This window comes from Danio aesculapii, chromosome 13 (genome assembly GCF_903798145.1).
Source record: "Danio aesculapii chromosome 13, fDanAes4.1, whole genome shotgun sequence".
NCBI classification, from domain to species: Eukaryota; Metazoa; Chordata; class Actinopteri; order Cypriniformes; family Danionidae; genus Danio; species Danio aesculapii.
In genome coordinates, this window is record NC_079447.1 from 289,637 (window position 1) to 314,636 (window position 25,000).

At 40.5% G+C, this 25,000-nt stretch overlaps 1 protein-coding gene across 1 annotated transcript in view; it reads right to left on the reverse strand.

Annotated features, from left to right (window-relative positions):
• LOC130239613 (L-threonine ammonia-lyase) overlaps positions 1-16,528 on the reverse strand; it is a 19,148-nt gene extending 2,620 nt beyond the window's left edge. The window contains exons 1-9 of the mRNA XM_056470883.1: positions 16,401-16,528; positions 13,958-14,321; positions 13,635-13,751; positions 9,385-9,626; positions 8,743-8,908; positions 7,646-7,745; positions 7,033-7,108; positions 3,522-3,647; positions 660-827 (exon numbers count right to left, since the gene is read on the reverse strand). Of these exons, the coding sequence (XP_056326858.1) occupies positions 660-827; positions 3,522-3,647; positions 7,033-7,108; positions 7,646-7,745; positions 8,743-8,908; positions 9,385-9,626; positions 13,635-13,751; positions 13,958-14,242 (1,280 nt within the window). The 5' untranslated portion in view covers positions 14,243-14,321; positions 16,401-16,528. The remainder of the gene's footprint in view (positions 1-659; positions 828-3,521; positions 3,648-7,032; positions 7,109-7,645; positions 7,746-8,742; positions 8,909-9,384; positions 9,627-13,634; positions 13,752-13,957; positions 14,322-16,400) is intronic.
• Between the last annotated feature and the right edge of the window lie 8,472 nt (positions 16,529-25,000).

Sequence of the window (25,000 nt, forward strand, 5' to 3'; positions counted from 1 at the left end):
TGTATAATCACCACAACAGATCAATCACTGTAGTTGTTGTGTTACCATAGCAACTGTAGAATCACCACAACAGATTAATCACTGTAGTTGTTGTGTTACCATAGCAACTGTAGAATTACCACAACAGATTAATCACTGTAGTTTTTGTGTTACCATAACAAGTATAAAATCAGCACAAGAGATGAATTCAAGTCCTTTAAAAACATTATAGTATTTACTATGAATTACTGTAATTTATGTTTACAGTGGGAATGAATTGGAAGTCCAATAACGATGGCAGAAAAGATCTAGAAGCTGCACTGCAGTATAAATTAGACAGACGTAAGATTCAGGAGAACACTGATGAAGATAAACTCTCTGAGACGCACTGAACATCCTCACACACACTGCTGCTGATTCCAGAGGTGATGATGATGAAAACATCTGCAATGCTCTGTAAGGATGTCTGTGGGGCTTTTAGATTTCACCTGTGCACATGACACGTGTGTGTTCATGTTCTGTCTGCATCTTCATCGAGGAGCTACTCTATACCCTGCTCTCTATTTATTTATTAGTTCAGATTATGTTAAACACTGAATAAACAATGCACATTCACGGGAGCTTTAAACAGAAGTGGCTGTGAAGTGTGTGTGTGTGTGTGTGTGTGTGTGTGTTCTCACCTGACGTCTTCTCTGGCCAGCAGGTCCAGCAGTTTGGCCATATCACCGGGCCAGTCTCCCAGCTGAACAGTGAAGCGACAGACTCGATCATCCAGAACCAGAGCTCTCTCCAAACACTGCAGAACCAGGTCTAGCTCCATATTAGCACTGCTGACCACCACCGCCACCCTATACACACACACACACACACACACACACACACACACACACGCACACACACACACACACACCAAACACAACACCTTGTTATCTGACACTACATTGTCAGATAAATGCTAAAGTAGTTCCGGCAGGTTTAGAGCGCATTACAGCTCCATATCACTCCGCTGAATGATTAGAGTTATTTCAAAACCTGTCGGAACTACTTTAGCTCTGCATTTATCTGAAAATAACAACACACATTAAAATGCTCATCAGCCAATCAGAATCAAGCATTCAGCAGCGCTGGAGTTTAAATTAAAGCAACCAGAGCTGAACACACAACTTCTGCTGTCATATAATGGCAATAAACCATAATATGACTGAAGACATTAGTTAATATGAACTCAATAATCTCTGACAATATTAAGTTATTAATCACTTCTAATATTCAAGTTTATTTGTAGATCGCTTTTCACAATAATCATCATTCAAAAGCAGCAATAATAAGTGATGATAATAATTATTATTCAGTGATTACTAATACAATTATCTAATTTAATATTATTTAGTGCACTGTGAACGACCAAAAGCAAATATGTGCATATGAAATAATTAACATTATTAAAGAAAAACTACTACTGTAGGAAATGTATTGCTCACTGTTCATGCATTACTGCACTGTGGGTTGGTTAATAGATTAATGATTAATCTAGAGACTTTAGATGAAGTGAAAATGAGTGTGTATTTTGTTCAAATGAATAAACTTCATTCGTCTAATAGTTACAATAAATGCACTACATTAATCTCATCATTTGTTTCTATGAGGTCACACGCTGGAGTGGAAGTGCATTAAATAATTGTCATTAACATCAGTAAGTGCTGTAAAAAACGCCTATTTTTAGCTGCTCATTGCATTTTAATGAATGCATTTAATTATGTGAATAAATGAGAGCGTATTGTGCATGTAAGCGCTTAATTTATTAATAGTAATTCATTTATTCTAGTGGAGTGCTTCATTAGCATCACATGGATGTGCCGAGCTGTGTTCATGAAGCTGTGATCTGTGCTTTCAGCGTGAATCATACTCTAGTGAAATTACCATCACTGGACGAAAATATATTGCATGTAGAGGACAAATATCAGTGTTAAACACTAATCAATGTGTGAGTAAAAGAAGCTTCTCTGAGGACATTTTGGCGAAAAGTCATTTTATTTAGATAAAAAAATAATAATTCCCTTAATTAGTGTCACGGATGCTCAGTGGGGTCGCACTGTGGCCTCACAGCAAGAAGGTCACTGGTTCGAGTCACGGCTGGGTTAGTTAGTGTTTCTGTGTGGAGTTTGCATGTTCTCCCTGTGTTGGTGTGGGTTTCCTCCAGGTGCTCCGGTTTCCCCCTCAGTCCAAACACATGCGCTATAGGGGAACTGATCAACTAAACTGGGCGTAGTGTATGAGTGTGAATGAGTGTGAATGGGTGTTTCCCAGTATTGTGTTGGAGCTGAAAGGGTATCCGCTGTGTAAAACATATGCTGGAATAGTTGGCGGTTCATTCTGCTGTGGCAACCCCTGATAAATAAAGGGACTATGCTGAGGGAACACACTATCTGTTGCCTTTCTATCAGCTGGAACCAGTCTGGCCATTCTCCTCTGACCTCTGGCATCAACAAGGCATTTGCCCCCACAGAACTGCCGCTCACTGGATATTTCCTCTTTGTCGGACCATTCTCTGTAAACCCTAGAGATGGTTGTGCGTGAAAATCCCAGTAGATCAGCAGTTTCTGAAATACTCAGAGCAGCCCGTCTGGCAGCAACAACCATGCCACGTTCAGAGTCTCTTAAATCCCCTTTCTTCCCCATTCTGATGCTCGCTTTGAACTGTCGTTGTGACCATGTCTACATGCCTAAATGCAGTGAGCTGCTGCCATGTGATTGGCTATTTAGACATTAGTGTTGACGAGCAGTTGTACCTAATAAAGTGGCCGGTGAGTGTATGTCTATTTAACAGTCACTGAATGCACTACAGAATGTTTCGTTTTCCACACACACTGCATGTAATCTCTCAGCACTGCAGGAGTTTGTGACACCAGCTGCTTGTCAGTCAGGGGTCAAAGTTCATAACCTGAGCGTTAGCATATCAGCACAGCTAGATTTTGTGTCTGATGTTACATCGCTTCACAAGTAAATGCATCAAGCATCAGCTACATGTTTATTCTGCAGGGTATAACGTGGAGTCATTTTTACTGTGTAATTCTCACTACTCGAATACCTTGAAGAGAGCCACTTTCACTCACATTTTGAGTATTGCTTGAAATACACTGAAGAAAAACAGTCATTGTATTTTTCAATCTATGTTTTTAAGGTAAATGGTGTCAAACAATTGATATAGGCTGAATTTAAATGAACAAATGACACTGAACATTACTAAATTTAATTATTAGTTTGTTTTAATTCAGCCCATATAAATTGTGTGCAACCACTTACCTTAAACAGTTTTTTTCAGTGACTTTTACTTGCACTATTTTATTTTGGCAGGTAATGGCTCATTTACTATAGTGTTGATTTTTCAGTAGTCTGTCCACCACTAAGTTAACCTTTTCAGTGTAGAGTGCGGTGTTTACTGTGGTGTGTTTACTACACTGCTGATGAACTCCTGGGTTAATTGGCTTATCAGAGAGCATGTTTGAGTGACCTGTGAGATGTTAATAAAGAGTTTTGAGCACCTTTTGCCCTTGAGCTCTGGCAGTTGTCCAGCCAGGATGGCGGCGAGACCCATGGCTCCTTCAGTGTCCACCGTGCAGCGCTCAAACTCCTGGAAGCGCAGCATGGCCACCAGAGTGTCCGCCTCTCTGAGCAAAAAAAAGGAGAATCAATTATCAGCAGATAGAGAACAGCGTGTGAATATGAGACTCAGGTCAGTTAGGTAAACTTTACAAATTGCATGCAAAATGTGAAATCAGTAATATAATCTCTCTGATTACTCATTTATGGTAATCTGACTACTTTTGGATTACATTTAGATTACTTTTGTGTTGACCAATATTTGATTACATGCTTTAAAAAAGTGTAATGAGTAACATAATCTCTCAGATTACACATTTATCACACAGTAATCTGACTACTTTTGAATTACATTCAGATTACTTTTGTGCTAGAACCTGTTTGATAACATGGTAAAAATTGTAATAAGTAATATAATCTCTCAGATTACACACATACGCTAAAGTAATCTGACTACTTTTGGATTACATTCAGATTACTTTTGTGTTGACCAATATTGGATTACATGATTTAAAAAAAGTGTAATGAGTAAAATAATCTTTCAGATTACACATTTATCGTAAAGTAATCTGACTACTTTCGAATTACATTCAGATTACTTTTGTGCTAGAACCTGTTTGATTACATGACAAAAATTTTAATCAGTAATATAATCTCTCAGATTACACAATTACGCTAAAGTAATCTGACTACTTTTGGATTACATTTAGATTACTTTTGCCCTAACCCTTATTTGATTACATGGTAAAAATTTTTAATTGGTAATATGATCTCTTAGATTACACATTTAAAGTAATCTAACTACTTCGGGATTACATTTAGGTTACTTTTGTGCTAACCCTTTTTTGATTACTGTAGATGGTAAAAAGTGTAATCTCTCAGATTAAACATTTATGATAATGTAATCTGACTACTTTTGGATTACATTCAGATTACATTTGTGCTACAATCTCTTTGATTACTGTAGATGATAAAAATTGTAATCAGTAATATAATCTCTCAGATTACACACATGCGCTAAAGTAATCTGAGTACTTTTGGATTACATTTAGATTAATTTTGTGTTAACCCTTATTTGATTACTGTAGATGGTAAAAAATTGTAATCAGAAATATAATCTCTCAGATTACACATTTACACTTAAATAATCGGACTACTTTTGGATTACATTTAGACTACTTCTGTGCTAACCTTTATAAGATTACATGGTAAAAAGTGTAATTAGATATATAATCTCTCAGATAAACCATTTATCATTTATTTATGATAAAGTAATGTGACTAAATTTGCATTACATTTAGTTTACTTTTGCACTAAGTCTTATTTGATGCCTCACATACTGAAGCAGGATAATCTCGTACTATTTTGACAGAGAGAAATAATAAATACCTACATTGTTGATCATCACAAGAGGACATGAAGGACAGTTAATACTTTATAGTATACTATATAATACCTCAACCTCATTAAACCACAAACATTTACTGGACATTAGGTGCATTTAGAAAGCAGCAACATTACAAACGCTAATATTGAAAAACATCAAATTCACAGAATTATTACTGTGGCATCAAATATTTGATCTATAAAACTCTAGAAATGCAGATGACAGTAAAACGGAAGAATCATGAATGTACACATGCAGCTCATTAATTATGAAAAAATCAAAAGTTATGAAAAGAAAATCAAGCAGAATCAATGACTTGTGATCAGCCTCCTGCCATTGTGTAACTAAAATGTAATCATGTAATCCGTTAAAGAGTAACTGTAGTCTGATTACAAGTATTTTAAAAAGTACTTTAGTCTAATTACAAGTACTTGATTGTTGTAATCTGATTACTCAATCCAGATTACAGATAATCTGCTACTACTCAGCTCTGTGCAGAGAGAGAGAGAGAGGCAGTAGTTCAAACACTAAAGGTTGATTTTTACAATGCTAAAGTCTCGAGTTTGAGTGTTGAGATATTCATGAACTGATAACATGCATTAGTCTCTTTAATAAGAGTCTGACTAATGCATACCTGTCAAATGTTATAGAACATTATAATACAGTTGAAGGCACAACACAATCTCACGGCAATTCGTAACTTTTTTTTTAGTGGCTAATTCGTACGAATTCGTACGATCTAATTCGTACAATTTAGTACGATTTGCTCATTCTCCAATGACGGTTGGGTTTAGGGGTGGGGTTAGGTGCCACGCCTCCTTTTTAAAATCGTACCATTTCGTACGACTGAACTCGTACGAATTCGTACGAATTAGCCACTAAACTGTCAAAACGTAAAATACTTACGTTTTCTCGTGAGATCAGGCTGGAAGGCAAGGTTATTAGCCCTACCGTGATTTAAAACAAATTTCAATTATTTCTCAGGTGTAACATTTGCACAGTGTTTATTATAATACTAAATATATGGCGCAGTGGGTAGCACAACCATTTTCATGGTATACCATGGTTTGGAAAAGGTTTTAAAACCACCAAAGTTTCTGTTATACCTTTCCTAAGGTATGTGTAAGATTTTTTTAGTTACGTTTTTTTTTTTTTTTTTTAGGACAACAGCATCTCCAGAAGAAAAGATCTCCAAAGATGCCGATTAAATGGTAAAGAAATCTGTTTTTGAAACAAATGAAGACAGCAGAAGTCAATGATTCAATGATTATTCAGCCTGACATGTTTACTGCTCCAAAATATTTCAAATGTTTCTCAAAAGAAAATATTCTGTGTTCAAAGGGGAAAAGAATTGTTGTGTTTAACCCAGACACTTAAAAATAATATATTTTAGAGCAGTAATCACAATACTGGGGTACCTTGAAACCGGGATATTTTTATCCAAGGTTATTATACTGTCAGAATCTTATACCGGCCCATGCCTACTCACAGCAAGAAGGGCTCTGGTTTGAGTCCCGGCTGGGTCAGTTTGCATGTTCTCCCCGTGTTGGTGTGGGTTTCCTCCAGGTGCTCCGGTTTCCCCCACAGTCCAAACACATGTGCTATAGGGGAACTGATCAACTAAACTGACCGTAGTGTATGAGTGTGTGTGAAAGAGTGTGTGTGTGTGGGTGTTTCCCAGTACTGGGTTGCAGTGGAACGGCATCCGCAGTGTAAAACGTGCTGGAATATTGCAGTTCATTGCCCTGTGTGTGATAATGAGTGATAATTGAATGATGAATAATGATCTCCAGAATAAACCACTGTTTATACAATGACTTGCCTAATTCCCTAACTTTACCCTATTACCCTAGGTGAAGCCTTTAAGTGACTTAAGCTGAATACTAGTGTCTTGAAGAATATCTAGTCTAATATTAGGTGCTGTCATCATACATTCATTCATTCATTAATTTTCTTTTCAGCTTTGTCCCTTTATTAATTAAAATGTAAATAAATCAATCAGATGTGTAATAATGGTGATTCAGCAGTATGTGATCACGCTTATGAAGGGAAGAACTTCACCATACCTGACAGAAATGACTTTGTCCACCAGTTTCTTGGCCAGCTGAAAGGTGTGTGTGCCCAGAGAGTGATCCACCAGATCTGTGCAGAGAAAAACCATCAGAGACACACACAAGACCTGGAGTTCATCAAGGATGTACCTTGAACATTTTCTTATCTGACCACTTGTCTGAGGCTCCTGCGTGTGGGTTCAGTCATTTTAGTGGCAAAGAATACATGCTTTTCATTGGCTTTAAAGGGCACCTGTTATGCAGAAATGATTTTATGCAGGGTTTAAACCCAGGTGTGTGTGTCAGCAGTGTGTGAATATCTCCAGTCTCTGATGCTAAAGATGAATGACTTGTGTTTGTTCTAATCAGACTTGATAAAGGAAACACTTTGATTGACATTCTCCCTTTGTACGTGTTATCAGAGGGGGAAAGCCCCGCCCACTAGTGCCCATCTCTCCATCTCATTAGCATAAACAGCAGCCCTGAGTGAGAAGCAGCCGTCTGTCCATTAGCCATTAGAGTGTTTGAGCTGCTGAAGATAATGTCAGCATAGACTAAGAGGATTCTAGATGTGGAGTTTTAGATGAACAGTGACAGGACAGATATGTATTTATATGTGTGACTTTACCTCTGTAGAGTTTCTTGTTGGGGTTGCAGTAGAGGTCTTTAATGGGAGAATCTGTTTTGAGCGACTGCAGGAGAAGAGGGAACTCCTCCGGCTCCACACCCTGTTGGAAAAACACTATGGATTAAACACCAGGGGTTCATAATCCTGCACCCTTTAATACTGACTCCTGCTCATGTGATGTGGATGACAGGATTATGATGCACAAGTTTCACTGCAAAAAATGCGGTTCTTACTGAGAGTTTTAGTCTTGTCTATAGTCCATATATCTAAAAATGCCTAAAACAATGAGCTTTTTTGTCTTGTTTTCAGAAATAATGAGTCAAAATTAAGTGGGTTTTTCCTTAAAGTAAGCAAAATAATCTGCCAATGGGGAAGTAAAATAATTTAGTTTTTGCTCTGAAATAAGATTATTTTACTTATTTTAAAGCTGACCTATTCTGCACCTTTATACAAGCTGTAAATGCCTCTCTGCTGTGTCTAGAGTGTGTGTGTGTGTGTGAGTTTGAGCTGAGAAACGGACACAGATAATGTTCTCCAGCTCTCTGAATCTGACCCTTTCAGGCTTTAATAATCGTGGTGTTTTGATGACTGTCACTTTAAATGCAAATGAGATGTGCTCTTTTCAGAAGAGGGCGGAGCTACTAATGCCAATGTGTCAGCATAGTGGCAGATTCAAAAACAACACAAATGTCCTATGCTAATGAGGGAGAGATGGGCACGAGTGGGTGGGGCTTTCAAGAGAGAATGTCAATCAAAGTGTTTCTGGAGACTGTTTTCATCAAGTCTGATTAAAAAAAAATACAATAAATCATCTTGACCATTAGATGCTGGAGATACTGAAACAGTGCTGACACACACAACTGGGTTTAAACCACTTATATAATTCATTTCTGCATAATAGCTGCCCCTAAAAACGCACTTAATTTTGTACTCTTTATTTCTGAAAACAAGACTATATCTTCTGCTTGTCTGGAAAAAGCTTCTTGATTTAAGATTTTTCAGATGTTTTGACTAGAAACGAGACAAAAACTCTAAGCAAAGCATTTTTGCAGTGTTGTTGTCTGTGGCTTATTCAATCATGTGTGTGTTTGACTCACTATGACAGAGATGCGAGGGTTCAGGTGTTTGATGGCGGCTGCAGTTCCTGCCAGTAGGCCACAATGTCCACCCGCTGGCACCACCACAGCATCCAGTTTGGGCACCTGCTCATAGATCTCCATGCCCACTGTTCCCAGACCTGCCAGATACACAGCACTGTCGTCTCTGCAGGCAGATGGAGAGAGAGAGAGATGGTTATACCTTTCTAACACACACCAAACCCTGCCAAACGATGCCTCTCTGTCTGCTCATGTGCTGTGATCATGCATGAGTAGACAGACACATCTACTCCTCCATCCACCCTCCGACTGATACTAGACTTACACACTTCATGAGGTCCGGCCTCATTAACTCAACCCACTTGAAAAAACACTAGAGTCATCTATTAAGAGTGCATTTGAATCGTTCCATTCTACAGTAAAAGGTATATAAGGACAGTATAGAGTCCCCTTCACTGTACTGGGGCATTAGGACTCACAGACCGCAGGTTGAGTGCCCCCTGCTGACCTCCCTAACACCATTTCCAACAGCAGCCTAGTGTTCCCATGTGTTCTCCCATCCAGACACTGACCAGACTCAGCCCTGCTCAGCTTCAGTGAGGGACCGCTCTTTGGCTGCAGGGTGATAGGTGTGAAACTCACTCCTCCAGACACAGGTATCCGTTCTCCTTGGCCAGGTGTCGGGCGTGGTTGATTGAATCTCGGGCTGTGCTGCCGTAGGAAATAACCATGGCTCCATAATCTCTGTACATGCGCAGACGAGGAGGAGAGCTGCACGCTGGCATAATGACGAACACCGGGATACGCATCTCCACCGCATGATACGCCACCGACATCGAGAAGTTACAGTCTGTGGCCACAATCACACCCTTCCTCTGCTGATCCTGCAGACACACACACACACACACACACACACACACACACACACACACACACACATAGTGTTTGGGTGCTGTTGTGAATGATATGAACACAGTGTTTAGGTGTTGTTCTAAATGCAGTGTTTGGGTGTTCTAATTGGTGTGAACACAGTGTTTTGGTGTTGTTCTGAACGCAATGTTTAGGTGTTTTTCTGAATGCAGTGTTTGGGTGTTGTTCTGGGTAGTGTAAATACAGTGTTTGGGTGTTGTTCTGAATGGTGTGATCGCAGTGTTTAGGTGTTGTTCTGAATGGTGTGATCGTAGTGTTTGGATGTTGTTCTGAATGGTGTGATCGTAGTGTTTGGGTGTTGTTCTGAATGGTGTGATCGCAGTGTTTAGGTGTTGTTCTGAATGGTGTGATCGCAGTGTTTAGGTGTTGTTCTGAATGGTGTGATCGTAGTGTTTGGGTGTTGTTCTGAATGGTGTGATCGCAGTGTTTAGGTGTTGTTCTGAATGGTGTGATCACAGTGTTTAGGTGTTGTTCTGAATGGTGTGATCGCAGTGTTTAGGTGTTGTTCTGAATGGTGTGATCGTAGTGTTTGGGTGTTGTTCTGAATGGTGTGATCGCAGTGTTTGGGTGTTGTTCTGAATGGTGTGATCGCAGTGTTTAGGTGTTGTTCTGAATGGTGTGATCGCAGTGTTTAGGTGTTGTTCTGAATGGTGTGATCGTAGTGTTTGGGTGTTGTTCTGAATGGTGTGATCGCAGTGTTTGGGTGTTGTTCTGAATGTGTGATCGCAGTGTTTAGGTGTTGTTCTGAATGGTGTGATCGCAGTGTTTGGGTGTTGTTCTGAATGGTGTGATCGTAGTTTTTGGGTGTTGTTCTGAATGGTGTGATCGCAGTCTTTGGGTGTTGTTCTGAATGGTGTGATCACAGTGTTTAGGTGTTGTTCTGAATGGTGTGATCGCAGTGTTTGGGTGTTGTTCTGAATGGTGTGATCACAGTGTTTGGGTGTTGTTCTGAATGGTGTGATCGCAGTGTTTAGGTGTTGTTTTAAATGGTGTGAATGCATTTTTTGGGTGTTGTTCTGAATGGTGTGATCGCAGTCTTTGGGTGTTGTTCTGAATGGTGTGATCACAGTGTTTGGTTGTTGTTCTGAATGGTGTGATCGTAGTGTTTAGGTGTTGTTCTGAATGGTGTGATCGTAGTGTTTGGGTGTTGTTCTGAATGGTGTGATCGCAGTGTTTGGGTGTTGTTCTGAATGGTGTGATCACAGTGTTTGGGTGTTGTTCTGAATGGTGTGATCGCAGTGTTTAGGTGTTGTTCTGAATGGTGTGATCGCAGTGTTTGGGTGTTGTTCTGGATGGTGTGATCGCAGTGTTTGGGTGTTGTTCTGGTAGTGTGAATACAGTGTTTGGGTGTTGTTCTGAATGGTGTGATCGCAGTGTTTAGGTGTTGTTCTGAATGGTGTGATCGCAGTGTTTAGGTGTTGTTCTGAATGGTGTGATCGTAGTGTTTGGGTGTTGTTCTGAATGGTGTGATCGCAGTCTTTGGGTGTTGTTCTGAATGGTGTGATCACAGTGTTTGGGTGTTGTTCTGAATGGTGTGATCACAGTGTTTGGGTGTTGTTCTGAATGGTGTGATCACAGTGTTTAGGTGTTGTTCTGAATGGTGTGATCGTAGTGTTTGGGTGTTGTTCTGAATGGTGTGATCGCAGTGTTTAGGTGTTGTTCTGAATGGTGTGATCGCAGTGTTTGGGTGTTGTTCTGAATGGTGTGATCGCAGTGTTTGGGTGTTGTTCTGAATGGTGTGATCGTAGTGTTGGGTGTTGTTCTGAATGGTGTGATCGCAGTGTTTAGGTGTTGTTCTGAATGGTGTGATCGTAGTGTTTGGATGTTGTTCTGAATGGTGTGATCGCAGTGTTTGGGTGTTGTTCTGAATGGTGTGATCACAGTGTTTAGGTGTTGTTCTGAATGGTGTGATCGCAGTCTTTGGGTGTTGTTCTGAATGGTGTGATCGCAGTGTTTAGGTGTTGTTTTAAATGGTGTGAATGCATTTTTTGGGTGTTGTTCTGAATGGTGTGATCACAGTGTTTAGGTGTTGTTCTGAATGGTGTGATCACAGTGTTTGGTTGTTGTTCTGAATGGTGTGATCGTAGTGTTTAGGTGTTGTTCTGAATGGTGTGATCGTAGTGTTTGGGTGTTGTTCTGAATGGTGTGATCGCAGTGTTTGGGTGTTGTTCTGAATGGTGTGATCACAGTGTTTGGGTGTTGTTCTGAATGGTGTGATCGCAGTGTTTGGGTGTTGTTCTGAATGGTGTGATCGCAGTGTTTGGGTGTTGTTCTGGATGGTGTGATCGCAGTGTTTGGGTGTTGTTCTGGGTAGTGTGAATACAGTGTTTGGGTGTTGTTCTGAATGGTGTGATCGCAGTGTTTAGGTGTTGTTCTGAATGGTGTGATCGCAGTGTTTAGGTGTTGTTCTGAATGGTGTGATCGTAGTGTTTGGGTGTTGTTCTGAATGGTGTGATCGCAGTCTTTGGGTGTTGTTCTGAATGGTGTGATCACAGTGTTTGGGTGTTGTTCTGAATGGTGTGATCACAGTGTTTGGGTGTTGTTCTGAATGGTGTGATCACAGTGTTTAGGTGTTGTTCTGAATGGTGTGATCGTAGTGTTTGGGTGTTGTTCTGAATGGTGTGATCGCAGTGTTTAGGTGTTGTTCTGAATGGTGTGATCGCAGTGTTTGGGTGTTGTTCTGAATGGTGTGATCGCAGTGTTTAGGTGTTGTTCTGAATGGTGTGATCGTAGTGTTTGGGTGTTGTTCTGAATGGTGTGATCGCAGTGTTTAGGTGTTGTTCTGAATGGTGTGATCGTAGTGTTTGGATGTTGTTCTGAATGGTGTGATCGCAGTGTTTGGGTGTTGTTCTGAATGGTGTGATCACAGTGTTTAGGTGTTGTTCTGAATGGTGTGATCACAGTGTTTGGGTGTTGTTCTGAATGGTGTGATCACAGTGTTTGGGTGTTGTTCTGAATGGTGTGATCACAGTGTTTGGGTGTTGTTCTGAATGGTGTGATCACAGTGTTTGGGTGTTGTTCTGAATGGTGTGATCACAGTGTTTGGGTGTTGTTCTGAATGGTGTGATCGCAGTGTTTGGGTGTTGTTCTGAATGGTGTGATCACAGTGTTTGGGTGTTGTTCTGAATGGTGTGATCGCAGTGTTTAGGTGTTGTTCTGAATGGTGTGATCACAGTGTTTGGGTGTTGTTCTGAATGGTGTGATCGCAGTGTTTGGGTGTTGTTCTGAATGGTGTGATCACAGTGTTTGGGTGTTGTTCTGAATGGTGTGATCGTAGTGTTTGGGTGTTGTTCTGAATGGTGTGATCGCAGTCTTTGGGTGTTGTTCTGAATGGTGTGATCGCAGTGTTTGGGTGTTGTTCTGAATGGTGTGATCGCAGTGTTTAGGTGTTGTTCTGAATGGTGTGATCGTAGTGTTTGGGTGTTGTTCTGAATGGTGTGATCGTAGTGTTTGGGTGTTGTTCTGAATGGTGTGATCGCAGTCTTTGGGTGTTGTTCTGAATGGTGTGATCGCAGTGTTTGGGTGTTGTTCTGAATGGTGTGATCGCAGTGTTTAGGTGTTGTTCTGAATGGTGTGATCGTAGTGTTTGGGTGTTGTTCTGAATGGTGTGATCGCAGTGTTTGGGTGTTGTTCTGAATGGTGTGATCGCAGTGTTTAGGTGTTGTTCTGAATGGTGTGATCGTAGTGTTTGGGTGTTGTTCTGAATGGTGTGATCGCAGTGTTTGGGTGTTGTTCTGAATGGTGTGATCGTAGTGTTTGGGTGTTGTTCTGGAAGGTGTGATCGCAGTGTTTGTGTGTTGTTCTGAATACAGTGTTTGGATGTTGTTCTGGGTAATGTGATGGCATTTTTTGAGTGTTGTTTTAAATGGTGTGAATGCAGTTTTTGTGTGTATGAATGGGGTGAATGCAGTGTTTAGGTATTGTCCTGAGTGCAATGTTTGGGTGTTGTTGAGGATCTTCACCTGCTTGAGGGAGGACAGCATGTACAGCACTCCTCTCTCCTTTACTGAGCCGGTGTAGTGGAGCAGCTCTTTCTTCAGGTAAATCTCCATGCCGTACTGTTTGGACAGTCTGGAGTACTGAGAACAGAAAACACAGGAAATCTGTTGTTGGAAATCTTAGAAAAAGGCTTCATATTTTAGGAGGCCATGAATTCAGGACTGACAGAAAATAATCTCTTGATAGATGTTTAGTTGTATGTGTGTGTGAGTATTTTTTGTGCATGAATGCATGCTTGTGTGAGTATGCATGTATGTGTGTGTCTGTGCATGTGTGTATGTGTCACCGTGCAGGGTGTTTTCTGAATGCTGGACTGCTGTAGTCTGAAGGCCGCAGCGCTGATGTCCTGAAAGCGCAGGTGTTCTGGAGCTGGTGGTGTGCTGCTCTTCTTGCTGTCGCTGCTCTTCTTCGCGGCTGGTTTCGGAGTGGACATCAGCTGCAGCTCCGCCGGCTCAGAGACGCTGGTCTGGAAGGTCTTCACATCTCCGTTCAGGTATTCTTCAGCTCCGAAGTCTTTGAGTCTCTCTGGACAGATGAGTGTGGAGCGGCGGCCCGTGCGGCCATTCCCCATCAGCACCAGCGGGTCTCGAGTGCAGGGGCCGCTGTGGAATGAGCAGTCGGGCTTTGCGGAGCCACGCCGCTGCTCAGCACTGCATGATCAACATCACACACAGTATTAGAGCATTACTCAAGCAGGGTGAGTAGATTACAGTTACAGATTACAACTTTCATGACAAAATCTCACTACTTTTGGATTACATTTGGATTACTTTTGTGCTAACCTTTATTTGATTACATAGTAAAAGATAGCTATAGTGGAGTCTTTATGTGTATCTTTTAGATGCAGAATGAACCTGTAAATCTAGATTCACCTTTATCGATTCTATACCATCTTTAAAGATTCTATAGCACCTTTATTGATTCTATAGATTATTGATTCTATAGCACCTTTATTGATTCTGTAGCACCTTTATTGATTCTATAGATTATTGATTCTATAGCATGTTTATTGATTCTATAGATTATTGATTCTATAGCACCTTTATTGATTCTATAGATTATTGATTCTTTAGCTTGTTTATTGATTCTATAGCATGTTTATTGATTCTATAGACTATTGATTCTATAGCATGTTTATTGATTCTATAGATTATTGATTCTATGGCGCCTTTATTGATTCTATAGCATGTTTATTGATTCTATAGATTATTGATTCTATAGCACCTCTATTGATTCCATAATGCCTTTATTGATTCTATAGCACCTTTATTGATTCTATAGATTATTGATATTATAGCACCTTTATTGATTATATAATGCCTTTATTGATTCTATAGCATTTTAATTGATTCTGTAGCATCTTTATTGATTCTATAGCACATTTATTGATTCTATAGCACCTTTATTGATTATATAATGCCTTTATTGATTCTATAGCATTTTAATTGATTCTGTAGCATCTTTATTGATTCTATAGCACATTTATTGATTCTATAGTGCCTTTACTGATTCTATAGATTATTGATTCTATGGTGCCTGTATTGATTCTATAGCACCTTTATCGGTTCTATAGCTCCTTTACTGATTCTATAGATAATTGATTTAATAGCGCCTTTATTGGTTTTATACATTGATTCTATAGCATGTTTAATGATTCTATTCTGCCTTTGATTCTATAGGACCTTTATTGATTCTATAGATTATTGATTCTACAGCACGTTTAATAATTCTATAGATAACTGATTCAATAGCGCCTTTATTGGTTTTATACATTGATTCTATAGCACGTTTATTGATTCTAAAAGTTATTGATTCTATAGCACTTCAATTGATTCTCTAGCATGTTTATTGATTCTATAGCACATTTATTGATTCTATAGCATGTTTATTGATTCTATAGATTATTGATTCTATAGCGCCTTTATTGATTCTATAGATTATTGATTCTATAGCACTTTAATTGATTCTATAGTGCCTTTATTGAATCTATAGGACCTTTAAAGTGTCTATAGCATATTGAATGATTTTAAAACTACCTTTAAAGATTCTTTATTACCTTTACAGATTCGGTAGCATGTGTAAAAATTGGCACATTAAAAGTGGCACATTTAAAGATTCTGTGTCGAGCCTTTAATGCAGGCTTTGAGTGTCCAGCTGGTGTGTCCGGCACTGAAGTCTATTAATATCTGCAGTGTTTTCTGCAGGTTTGACCTCTCGCCTCATTCACACTTCACGGCGTCTAATAAAGCCTCTGTCTGATAGAAACATGTGCACACAGCTCAGGTTAACCCCGTAACACTACTGCATCAGGAAGGAAACGGGAGTTTATCATGATCAGACTTTACTTTTAAACCTGTTGCACACAATCTACTCCACACCTTCTGTTATCTGACTGTTAAAATAGATGGAATGATCAGGTTTTTTAATCGTATACGTTTACATTTAGTCATTTAGCGGACCAAAACTAATTCCAAAGTGAGTTATTATTGTAGGCATTACGTATTTTAGATGCTTTATTTTTATTTTTTAGAAAAGTAAAAAGTGTAAAATACATTCACCAGGCTTTTAATAAAGGTTCATATCCAGAACCTTTCATTTCCCTGTTCCTCAGAGGTGAATGATCTTTTCCAGCTTTTAAAACATCTCAGATTTTTCTGAGAAAAGTTTGTTTCTTGGTCTCAATTACATTGTATTTTACTGTATGTAAATGAATGTCTCCGGCAGTTTACCGTGGTATAAAGAGGAGGATGAAGGAGAGGAAGAGTCTGAGGAGGATGAGCACCAGTGTCTGCAGGAGTGTGATGAAGGTGGTCTTTTCAGGGATCTGAGGGATGGATGCAGGCTGTATTGGAGATTTATGGCTTTACAGACGGATGGAGGTTGTATTGGAGATTTACTGCTGTTTTCAGGGATCTGCGGGATGGATGGATGCTGTATTGGAAATTTACAGGTGTTTTCAGGGATCTGAGGGATGGATGGAGGCTGTATTGGAGCTTTATGGGTGTTTTCAGGGATCTGCAGGTCTGATGGAGGCTGTATTGAAGATTTATGGGAGTTTTCAGGCATCAGCAGGATGGATTGAAGCCGTATTGGATATTTATGGGTGTTTTTGGGGATCCGTGGGATGGTTGGAGGCTGTATTGGAGATTTATGGGCTTTACAGACGGGTGGAGGTGTGGATGGAGGATCAATCTCTACAGGCTCTCTACAGGTATTCACTGCTGGAGGATCATCACTTACAGCAGCACACACCAGCTCTCTACAGGGGGCATACACAAGACTATTACAGCTGTGCATTATAGGTTTTATTTTGTGAACACATTTGGAGTTAATTTTTTAGTTTAAACAACAGCACAGAAACTAAAACAGCTAACGAATACACTTTTCAACCAATAGTTTTGGCTTATTACAGTAATATCTCCCACCTCTGCCAGAACGGATCATACTCCTCGCAGTCACTGAATCCTCTGCGCGGCTCCTGCGGGTTTTCATTCATAAAGTTAGCGAAAAACTGAGCGGCGAAGTTCATCCCGGTGCACAGAGAGAAAGAGAGAGTGTGTGTGTGTCCTGTCCTGTTCTCCTGCAGGACATTAACGCTCAGGGTTATTTAAAGAGGGATTAGCCATAATCAGAGCTCCACCTACTGCTCTATTCCTGCAGTAAACCCTCTTCACGTGGTCTGATCAGACAGTAGAACGCAATCCTGGAGGAATTACACTGTCCAGCAGAGTCTGACCTCCAGGACAAATCCTCTTCCCACACCTCTGACCCCACGTTCAGCATTGATCATGCTCATGGTCACCACACACACACACTGTACAAAAATGCTTCCTGATTCAGTTGATTTGTTTTCCAGGAAACTGCGTTTTTGTCTTGTTTCTAGTCCAAATATGGAACAATTCTTAAATCAAGATGGGGTGGGGGTGTTGCTTACACTGCCCTGACTACTCTGTTGCCCTAGGTCGCCTCTATGGACGCGCCGGCCCTGCCCACAGTCTGAACACATGCGCTACAGGGGAATTGATTAACTAAATTGGCTGTAGGGTATGAGTGTGTGTGTGTATGGGTGTTTCCCAGTACTGGGTTGTGGCTGGAAGAGCATCCGCTGTGTAAAACATATGCTGGAATAGTTGGTGGTTCATTCTGCTGTGGCTACCCCTGATGAATAAGGGACATCGAAGCCGAAGGAAAATGAAAAGGAATCCAGACTGACCTGTGCCATTACTGTTATTCTTAAGCGCTAAACATTTAAAATGTGTCGTGTTCTGCTCACTCCAACTACTGCGCATCTGCAAACATTAGCATGACAAAAATCAGCTGTTTCCATGGTAACCAGAGCATGCCTTATAAACAAAAATCTGAGCTATGATTGGAGGATGACTATGTAGGAAAGGTTGTGTGATGTTTTTCCTCCTGTCAGCATTAATGCAGACACACAGAACAGGTATTGCTGTAACAAACTAATCCATACAACCTATAAAGACTGACGATTGGCTATTTTGAAGGCGGGACTTCCTTCAATGTGGCGTCTATACAGAGCATTGAACTTATACTCATTCACAGTATTTATTCATTTTTATTATTTCATTTATGACTTTTATAGAAAATTACAGTAAAAAAAGACAAAACAAAACTTTAATTATATTTCAAAAAGTATATAGTCTCAACTTTAGCGCATACAATGACTACGTTTACATGGACATCAGTAATTGAATTATTTGCTTTAATCTAATTAAGACAATTATAAGACTAAGGTGTTAACATGAGCTGCTTTTGAGTGTTCCTTTCATGATCCTGTTTTACATGTTATAACACATGATTAGATTAACGTCATCGCGCCACTGCTCTCTCCGCATTTCCTCCAGAGTTTCATGTAATTTCAGGTGTTTCATTATTAATTTGTCGACTTTAACTGCAGTTTGGCACTTTCACTTTCATTATGGCATGCCCCCGTGACAAACTGATATTGGATGCGAGTATGAACTGCTGGAAGAGTGTAGTTTTAATGGAAGTTCATATCGCATGCTGAATGGAAGAAAAAAATCCTCCGCATTGCTGCACTGACTGGGTAGGTGCAAAGAGTGTCAAACAGCCACGTGTGTGTGTGTGTGTGTGTGTGTGTGTGTGTGTGTGTGTGTGTGTGTGTGTGTGTGTGTGTACTATCCTGTCGCAAAACGCGGTGAAAAGTCCTACATGACGGTTATAGTTTGATTAAGGTGTTTACATGTCTGTACTGCACTTCAATAATGTGACTAAAATCCGCATACTCCACAGGTCTTAATTCCATTTCTCTTCAGTTCGATTATGACCTTAATCTGATTAAAATAATCAAACATCACTGTTTACATGGTGGACTCTTAATCAGAGTATTGTCTTAATCGCATTAAAATCTAATTATCGGTGTCCATGTAAACGTAGTCAATGAGAAAAAACTAATAAACAAAACATACCAACAAATAAGAAGGTAATAATAATGTGGCTTAACAAAATCTACAATTGTACAATCACACAATACACTCTAATTTGCATTAGGAAAGAAAAGAATCAATTTGCTTCAACAAGGACTTGATCTATATTTCACAATAAATCATGTTCTTGGAGATATTTCCTATATGGGTCTCAAATTTTCTTAAACTGGTTAGACGAACCTCTAGACAGCCTAATTTTTTCCAACTTTAGGAAGAAGAGGACATCACGGATCCACTGTGTTTGGGTTGGAGGTGTCTGATCCTTCCACCTAAGCAATATTAATCATTTGGCTTGGAGTACAATAAAAGCTATGCAATCAGATTGTATTTTTGGACGATTATATGACCAACAATTGCAATCAGTGGGCAACAGGAGATAGATATACCCCAAAACAGATATAGTTTCAAAAATAATGTCCCAAAAGCAGTTAAGCTTCATACAAGACCAAAACATGTGGCTGGGGTGGAGTTACAGCGATTACAAGCCGGATCTATATGCTGAACGTGCTTTGAAAGCTTTAGGTTTGTCCAGTGTACACGATGCACAATTTTGCATTGCAGAAGTCCATGTCTTGCACAGACAGAGGACTTGTGAGTTCTGTATAAGACTGATTCTCAATCCTCCACCTGGGCTTCAAGTATATTGGGGTTTTGTTCACAAGTGAGGGAAGGATGGAGCGTGAGATTGACAGGCGGATTGATGCAGCGGCAGCAGTAATGCAGTTGATGTATCGGTCCGTTATGGTGAAGGAGCTGAGCTGAAAGACAAAGCTCTCGATTTACCGGTCAGTCTACGCTCCTACTCTCACCTATGGTCATGACTGAATAGATCTCAGATACAAATGAGTTTCCTCCACAGGGTGGCAGGGCGCACTCTTATAGACAGGGTGAGGAGCTCTGACACCCGGGAGGAGCTCGGAGTAGAGCCGCTGCTCCTCCACATCCAGAGAGGTCAGCTGAGGTGGCTCGGGCATCTGTTTCGGATGCCTCCTGGACGGCTACCTAGGGAGGTGTTCCAGGCATGTCCCACCGGGAGGAGGCCTCGGGGAAGACCCAGGACACGCTGGAGGGACTATGTCTCTCGGCTGGCCTGGGAAAGCCTCGGGATCCCCCCGGAGGAGCTGGAGGTAGTGTCTGGGGAGAGGGAAGTCTGGAGTACTCTCCTTTGCGACCTGGATAAGTGGATGAAAATGACATTACATGACTGATTCCCAATCCTCATCTGAAATTGTAAATCCCAGATCATCTTCCCACACAGATTTTATTTGGGAATGTGATGTATCAGTTGGGGCCATAATTTTATAGTAGACTGCTGATATAATCCCTTTCCTAACTGTGGGCCTCCAGTGAATTATCAAATGAGGAGCTATGAGGCGATGCCGGAAACTGAGGGAACATTTTACACACAAAATTACGAATTTGGAGATAACGGAAAAGGCTGTTATTTGGAATATTAATCTTTTCATATACCTGCTGATATGAAGAGCAAATTCCCTCATGGTATAAGTCATTTATTTCCATAACACCTCTAGCATACCAGGACACAAATGATTTATCAATTATTGATGGACCGGATAAGAATGAATGGGAGATTTTGGAGAAATGGTTTGCCAACCTAAAGGAAGTCTAATTTGTTTCCAAATTTTAAGTGTGGATCTTACCAGCAAATGTTTAGTAAATTTGTCATAAGGGATGGAAAGAGGAGCATAAACTAAAGCTGCTAGGGAAGAGGGCAAGCATGAGGTAGACTCTGATAAAGCATCAGCCCCAGGATCTCCGTAAAGCCAGTGAAGTATAAGATGAATATCTGTAGCCCAGTAATAACACTGAAAACTAGGTAAAGATATTCCACCCAGAGATTTATGGTGCTGTAAAAGACTTGTATGCGTTCTAGCAGGTTTACCATTCCATATGAATGAAGTGAGAGCACTGTCCAGCCTATGAAAAAAGGAATTAGGGATAAACACTGGGATACATTGAAATAAATAGATGAGTCACTCATAGTAATGTACGTGACCCCTCTCTGTATATCTGTAGTCTGTGCTTTCACTCACAATGACATGAAGGAAAAGGGGTTTGGACCACAGTGCTATTGTGGGTGGTTGCCATTGTAATGTTGGTGCAGTTGCTAGGTGGTCCCTTTCGTAATGTGTTGCTCGGTGTGGTTGCTAGGGTGGTGTCCTTTGTGGTATCCATGGTTTTTTGTGTTGTCACTAGGATTTTTGTTGCTGAAGTGTTCTTAGGTTTGTTAGGGTGTTGTCATGGTGTTTCTTTGTGGTTTCCAGGGTGCTCTGTCTGGTTGCTAGGGTGCTGTTGTTTGTGGTATCCATTGCTCTTTATGTTGTTGCTGAGGTGTTCTTAGGTTTTTCCGTCTGGTTGCTAGGGTGGTGTCATGGCGTTTCTTTGTGGTTTCCAGGGTGCTGTGTGTGATTGCTAGGATTTTGTGACTGTGTTTATGTGGATGCCGGGTTGTTATGGTGCAGTGCTGTGCAGTTGCTATGTTTCCTGCGTTTTTGTTGTTGGCAGGGTGCTGTGTAGTTGCTAGGATGTTGTCACGGCATGTTCATGGTTACTAGCATGTTATGCGGCATTGCTGGAGTGTTCTTAGGATTATCATGTGGTTGCTAAGGTGTTTTTTGTAGTTGCTTGGTTGTTGCTATAGTGATTGTGTGGTTTGTTGCTAAATTGTAGTTTGACTGTTTCAAATGTGTTGTCAGGGTTTTCCCTTTGGTAGCTAGTTAGTGTTCTCTTTGTGGTTGCTAGGGTGTACTACAGTATACATGTGACTGTTAGGATGTAATGTGCTGTTGACAGGGTTTTCTTAGGTGTTTCTGTTTGGTTGCTAGGATGTTGTTTTAGTGTTTCTTTGTTGCTACCTAGGTAATCTGTGCAGTTGCTAGGGTGTTGTGACACTGTTAATGTGGTTGATAGGGTGTTTCTAAGTATTTGTTGTTGCTAAAGTGTTCTGTGTGGTTGCTAGGGTGTTGCTACAGTGTTTATGTGGTTTGTCTGGTGTTGTGAGTTGTCAGGTTTGTTCTGTGTGATATCTTGGGTACTCTTTGTGGTTACTGTTGTGTTGCTAAGTTGTCTGTGTGATTGTTAGGTTTACGTGTTGTTGCTAGAGGGTTGTTGTGGTATTTCTTTGTCGTTACCAGTGTACTCTGTGTGGTTGCTAGGATGTTATGACAGTGTTTATGTGGTTGATAGGGCGTTTTTAAGTATTTGTTCCTGCTATGGTGTTCTGAGTGGTTGCTAGGGTAATGCTCCAGTGTTTGAGTGTTTGAGTGGTTGTTTGGGTGTTATGTCTTGTTGCTAGAGTGTTGTCAGGTTTTTTCTATCTGGTAGCTAGGGTAATCTTTGTGGTTGCTATGGTGTTGCTACAGTGTCTGTGTGATAGTTATGTTTTTTTACCTATTTATTTTGTTACTAGAGTATTTGTGTGTGATTTTTAGGATGTCATGTGTTGTTGCTAGAGTTTTCTAATTTTTTTGTTTGGTTGCTAGGATGTTGTTGTGTTCCTTTGTTGCTACCAGGCTACTCTGTGTGATTGCTAGGGTGTTGTGACAGTGTTAATGTGGTTGATAGGGCGTTTTAAGTATTTATGTTGTTGCTAGGGTGTTCTGTGTGGTTGCTAGGGTGTTGTCATGGTGTCTCTGTGGTTGCTTGGGTGCTATATCTAGTTGCTAAAGAGTTGTCAGGTTTTTCTGTGTGATATCTGGGGTGGTCTTTGTGGTCACTGTTGTGTTGCTATAGTGTCTGTGTGATTGTTAGGTTTATGTGTTGTTGCTAGAAGGTTGTTGTGGTGTTAGTTAGTTGTTATCAGTATACACTGTGTTGTTGCTAGATGTTGTTACAGCATGTTCATGGTTGATAGCATGTTATGCGGAATTACTAGAGTGATCTAAGGTTTATCATGTTGTTGCTAGGGTGTTGTTGTGGTATCCATGGTTCTTTGTGTTGTCACTAGGATGTTCTGTGTTGTTGCTTGAGTGTTCTTAGGTTTTTCTGTGTGGTTGCTAGGGTGTTGTCATGGTGTTTATTTGTGGTTTCCAGGGTGCTCTGTGTGGTTGCTAATTTTGAGACTGTGTTTATGTGGATTCCGGGTTGTTATGGCGCAGTGCTGAGCTGTTGCTATGTTGCCTGTGTTTTTGTTGTTGGCAGGGTGCTCTGTGTAGTTGCTAGGATGCTGTTACAGCATGTTCATGTTTGCTAGCATGTTATGTGGCATTGCTGGAGTGTTCTCAGGTTTTTCATGTGGAACCATGATACTCTGTGTTTCTATGGTGTTGCTACAGTGCATGTGTGATAGTTAAGTTTTTTTAACTATTCGTGTTGTTGCTAGGGTGTTCTGTGTGGTTGTTAGGGTGTTGTTCTAGTGTTTGAGTGGTTTTTTGGGTGTTATGTCTTCTTGCTAGAGTTATCTCAGGTTTTTCTGTTTGGTTGCTAGGATGTTGTTGTGGTGTATTTTTTTGTTGCTAGGGTGTTCTGTGTGGTTGCTTTGCTATTGTGTGTTAGGTTTATGTGTTGTTGCTAGAGGGTTGTTGTGGTGTTTCTATGTCATTACTCTGTGTGGTTGCTAAGGTGTTCTGACACTGTTCATATTGTTGCTAGGGTGTTCTGTGTGGTTGCTAGGGTGTTGCTACAATGTTTGTGTGATTCCTTGTATGATGTGTCTTGTTGCTAGAGTGTTATCAGTTTTTTTCTGTCTGATAGGCAGGGGGATTTTTGTGGTTGCTATAGTGTTGCTACTGTGTCTGTGTGATAGTTAGGGTTGTTTAACTATTCATGTTGTTGCTAGGGTGTTCTGTGTTGTTGCTAGGGTGTTGCTCCAGTGTTTAAGTTGTTGTGTGGGTGTTATGTCTTGTTGTTAGAGTGTTGTCAGTATGTTTCTGTCTGGTTGCTAGGGCGCTCATTGTGGTTGCTATGGTGTTGCTACAGTGTTTGTGTGAATGTTAGGGTTATGTTTTGTTGCTGGAGTGTTTTTAGTGTTTTTTTGGTATGGTCTTAAGGATGTTTTAGGGTTTTTCTGTCTGTTGCTAGGGTGATCTATGTGGTTGCTAGGGCGATATTTATTGAATTATTTCGTTGTTAGAGTGTTCTGTGTGTATGTGTTTTTAAGGTGTCCTGTGTGTTGCTATGGTGTTGTTGGGGTGTTCACTGTGGTTGCTAGGGTCATCAGTGCTGCTTCCTTCCTGTTTTCTCTGTAAAATCCTCTTTTTGTTGCGGCATCAGCCTCTGCTCAAAGCGTTTTCACGCACACTGCTGTTCCTCATCCGCAGGACATGTTTTATGGAGCTTGTAACAGAATGTTTCCTCTCAGTCTGTGTCCAGCATGATGCAGACAGACATGTGCAGACCAGATTTACAGACGGATACTAACTCTAGACATCACACCGGCGGCCGGCGTACCTGACAGCTCCAATACATCACATAAAACTAACACGGCTGAAGCAGATCCCGAAGGAGGATCACTGCGCTTCATGTCCATCCCACTGATGACCCTTCCAGGAAACAGCAGAGGAGGAGCCGGCCAACAGAGCAGTCAACATGGACACGCAGCCAAGAAGAGGAAGCTTTCCAGAAGATCCTGCCACAAACCATTTAATACTCACACTGCTTCTCTTACAGAGAGGCTTTGTCTTGTGTCTAGTGTAAATATCTAAACATTCTGAAATCAAGGAGCATTTCCTAAATAAAACATATAATGAGTCAAAATGAAGTGAGATCTACCGTAAAACAAGCAGAATAATCTGCCAATAGGAGACGCAATAATCAAAGAGGAAGCTAGACTATTTATCCTCCCTCACTGGCAGATTATCGTATGTGTGTGTTCATGCATTTGAGTGTGTGTGTGCATGTGT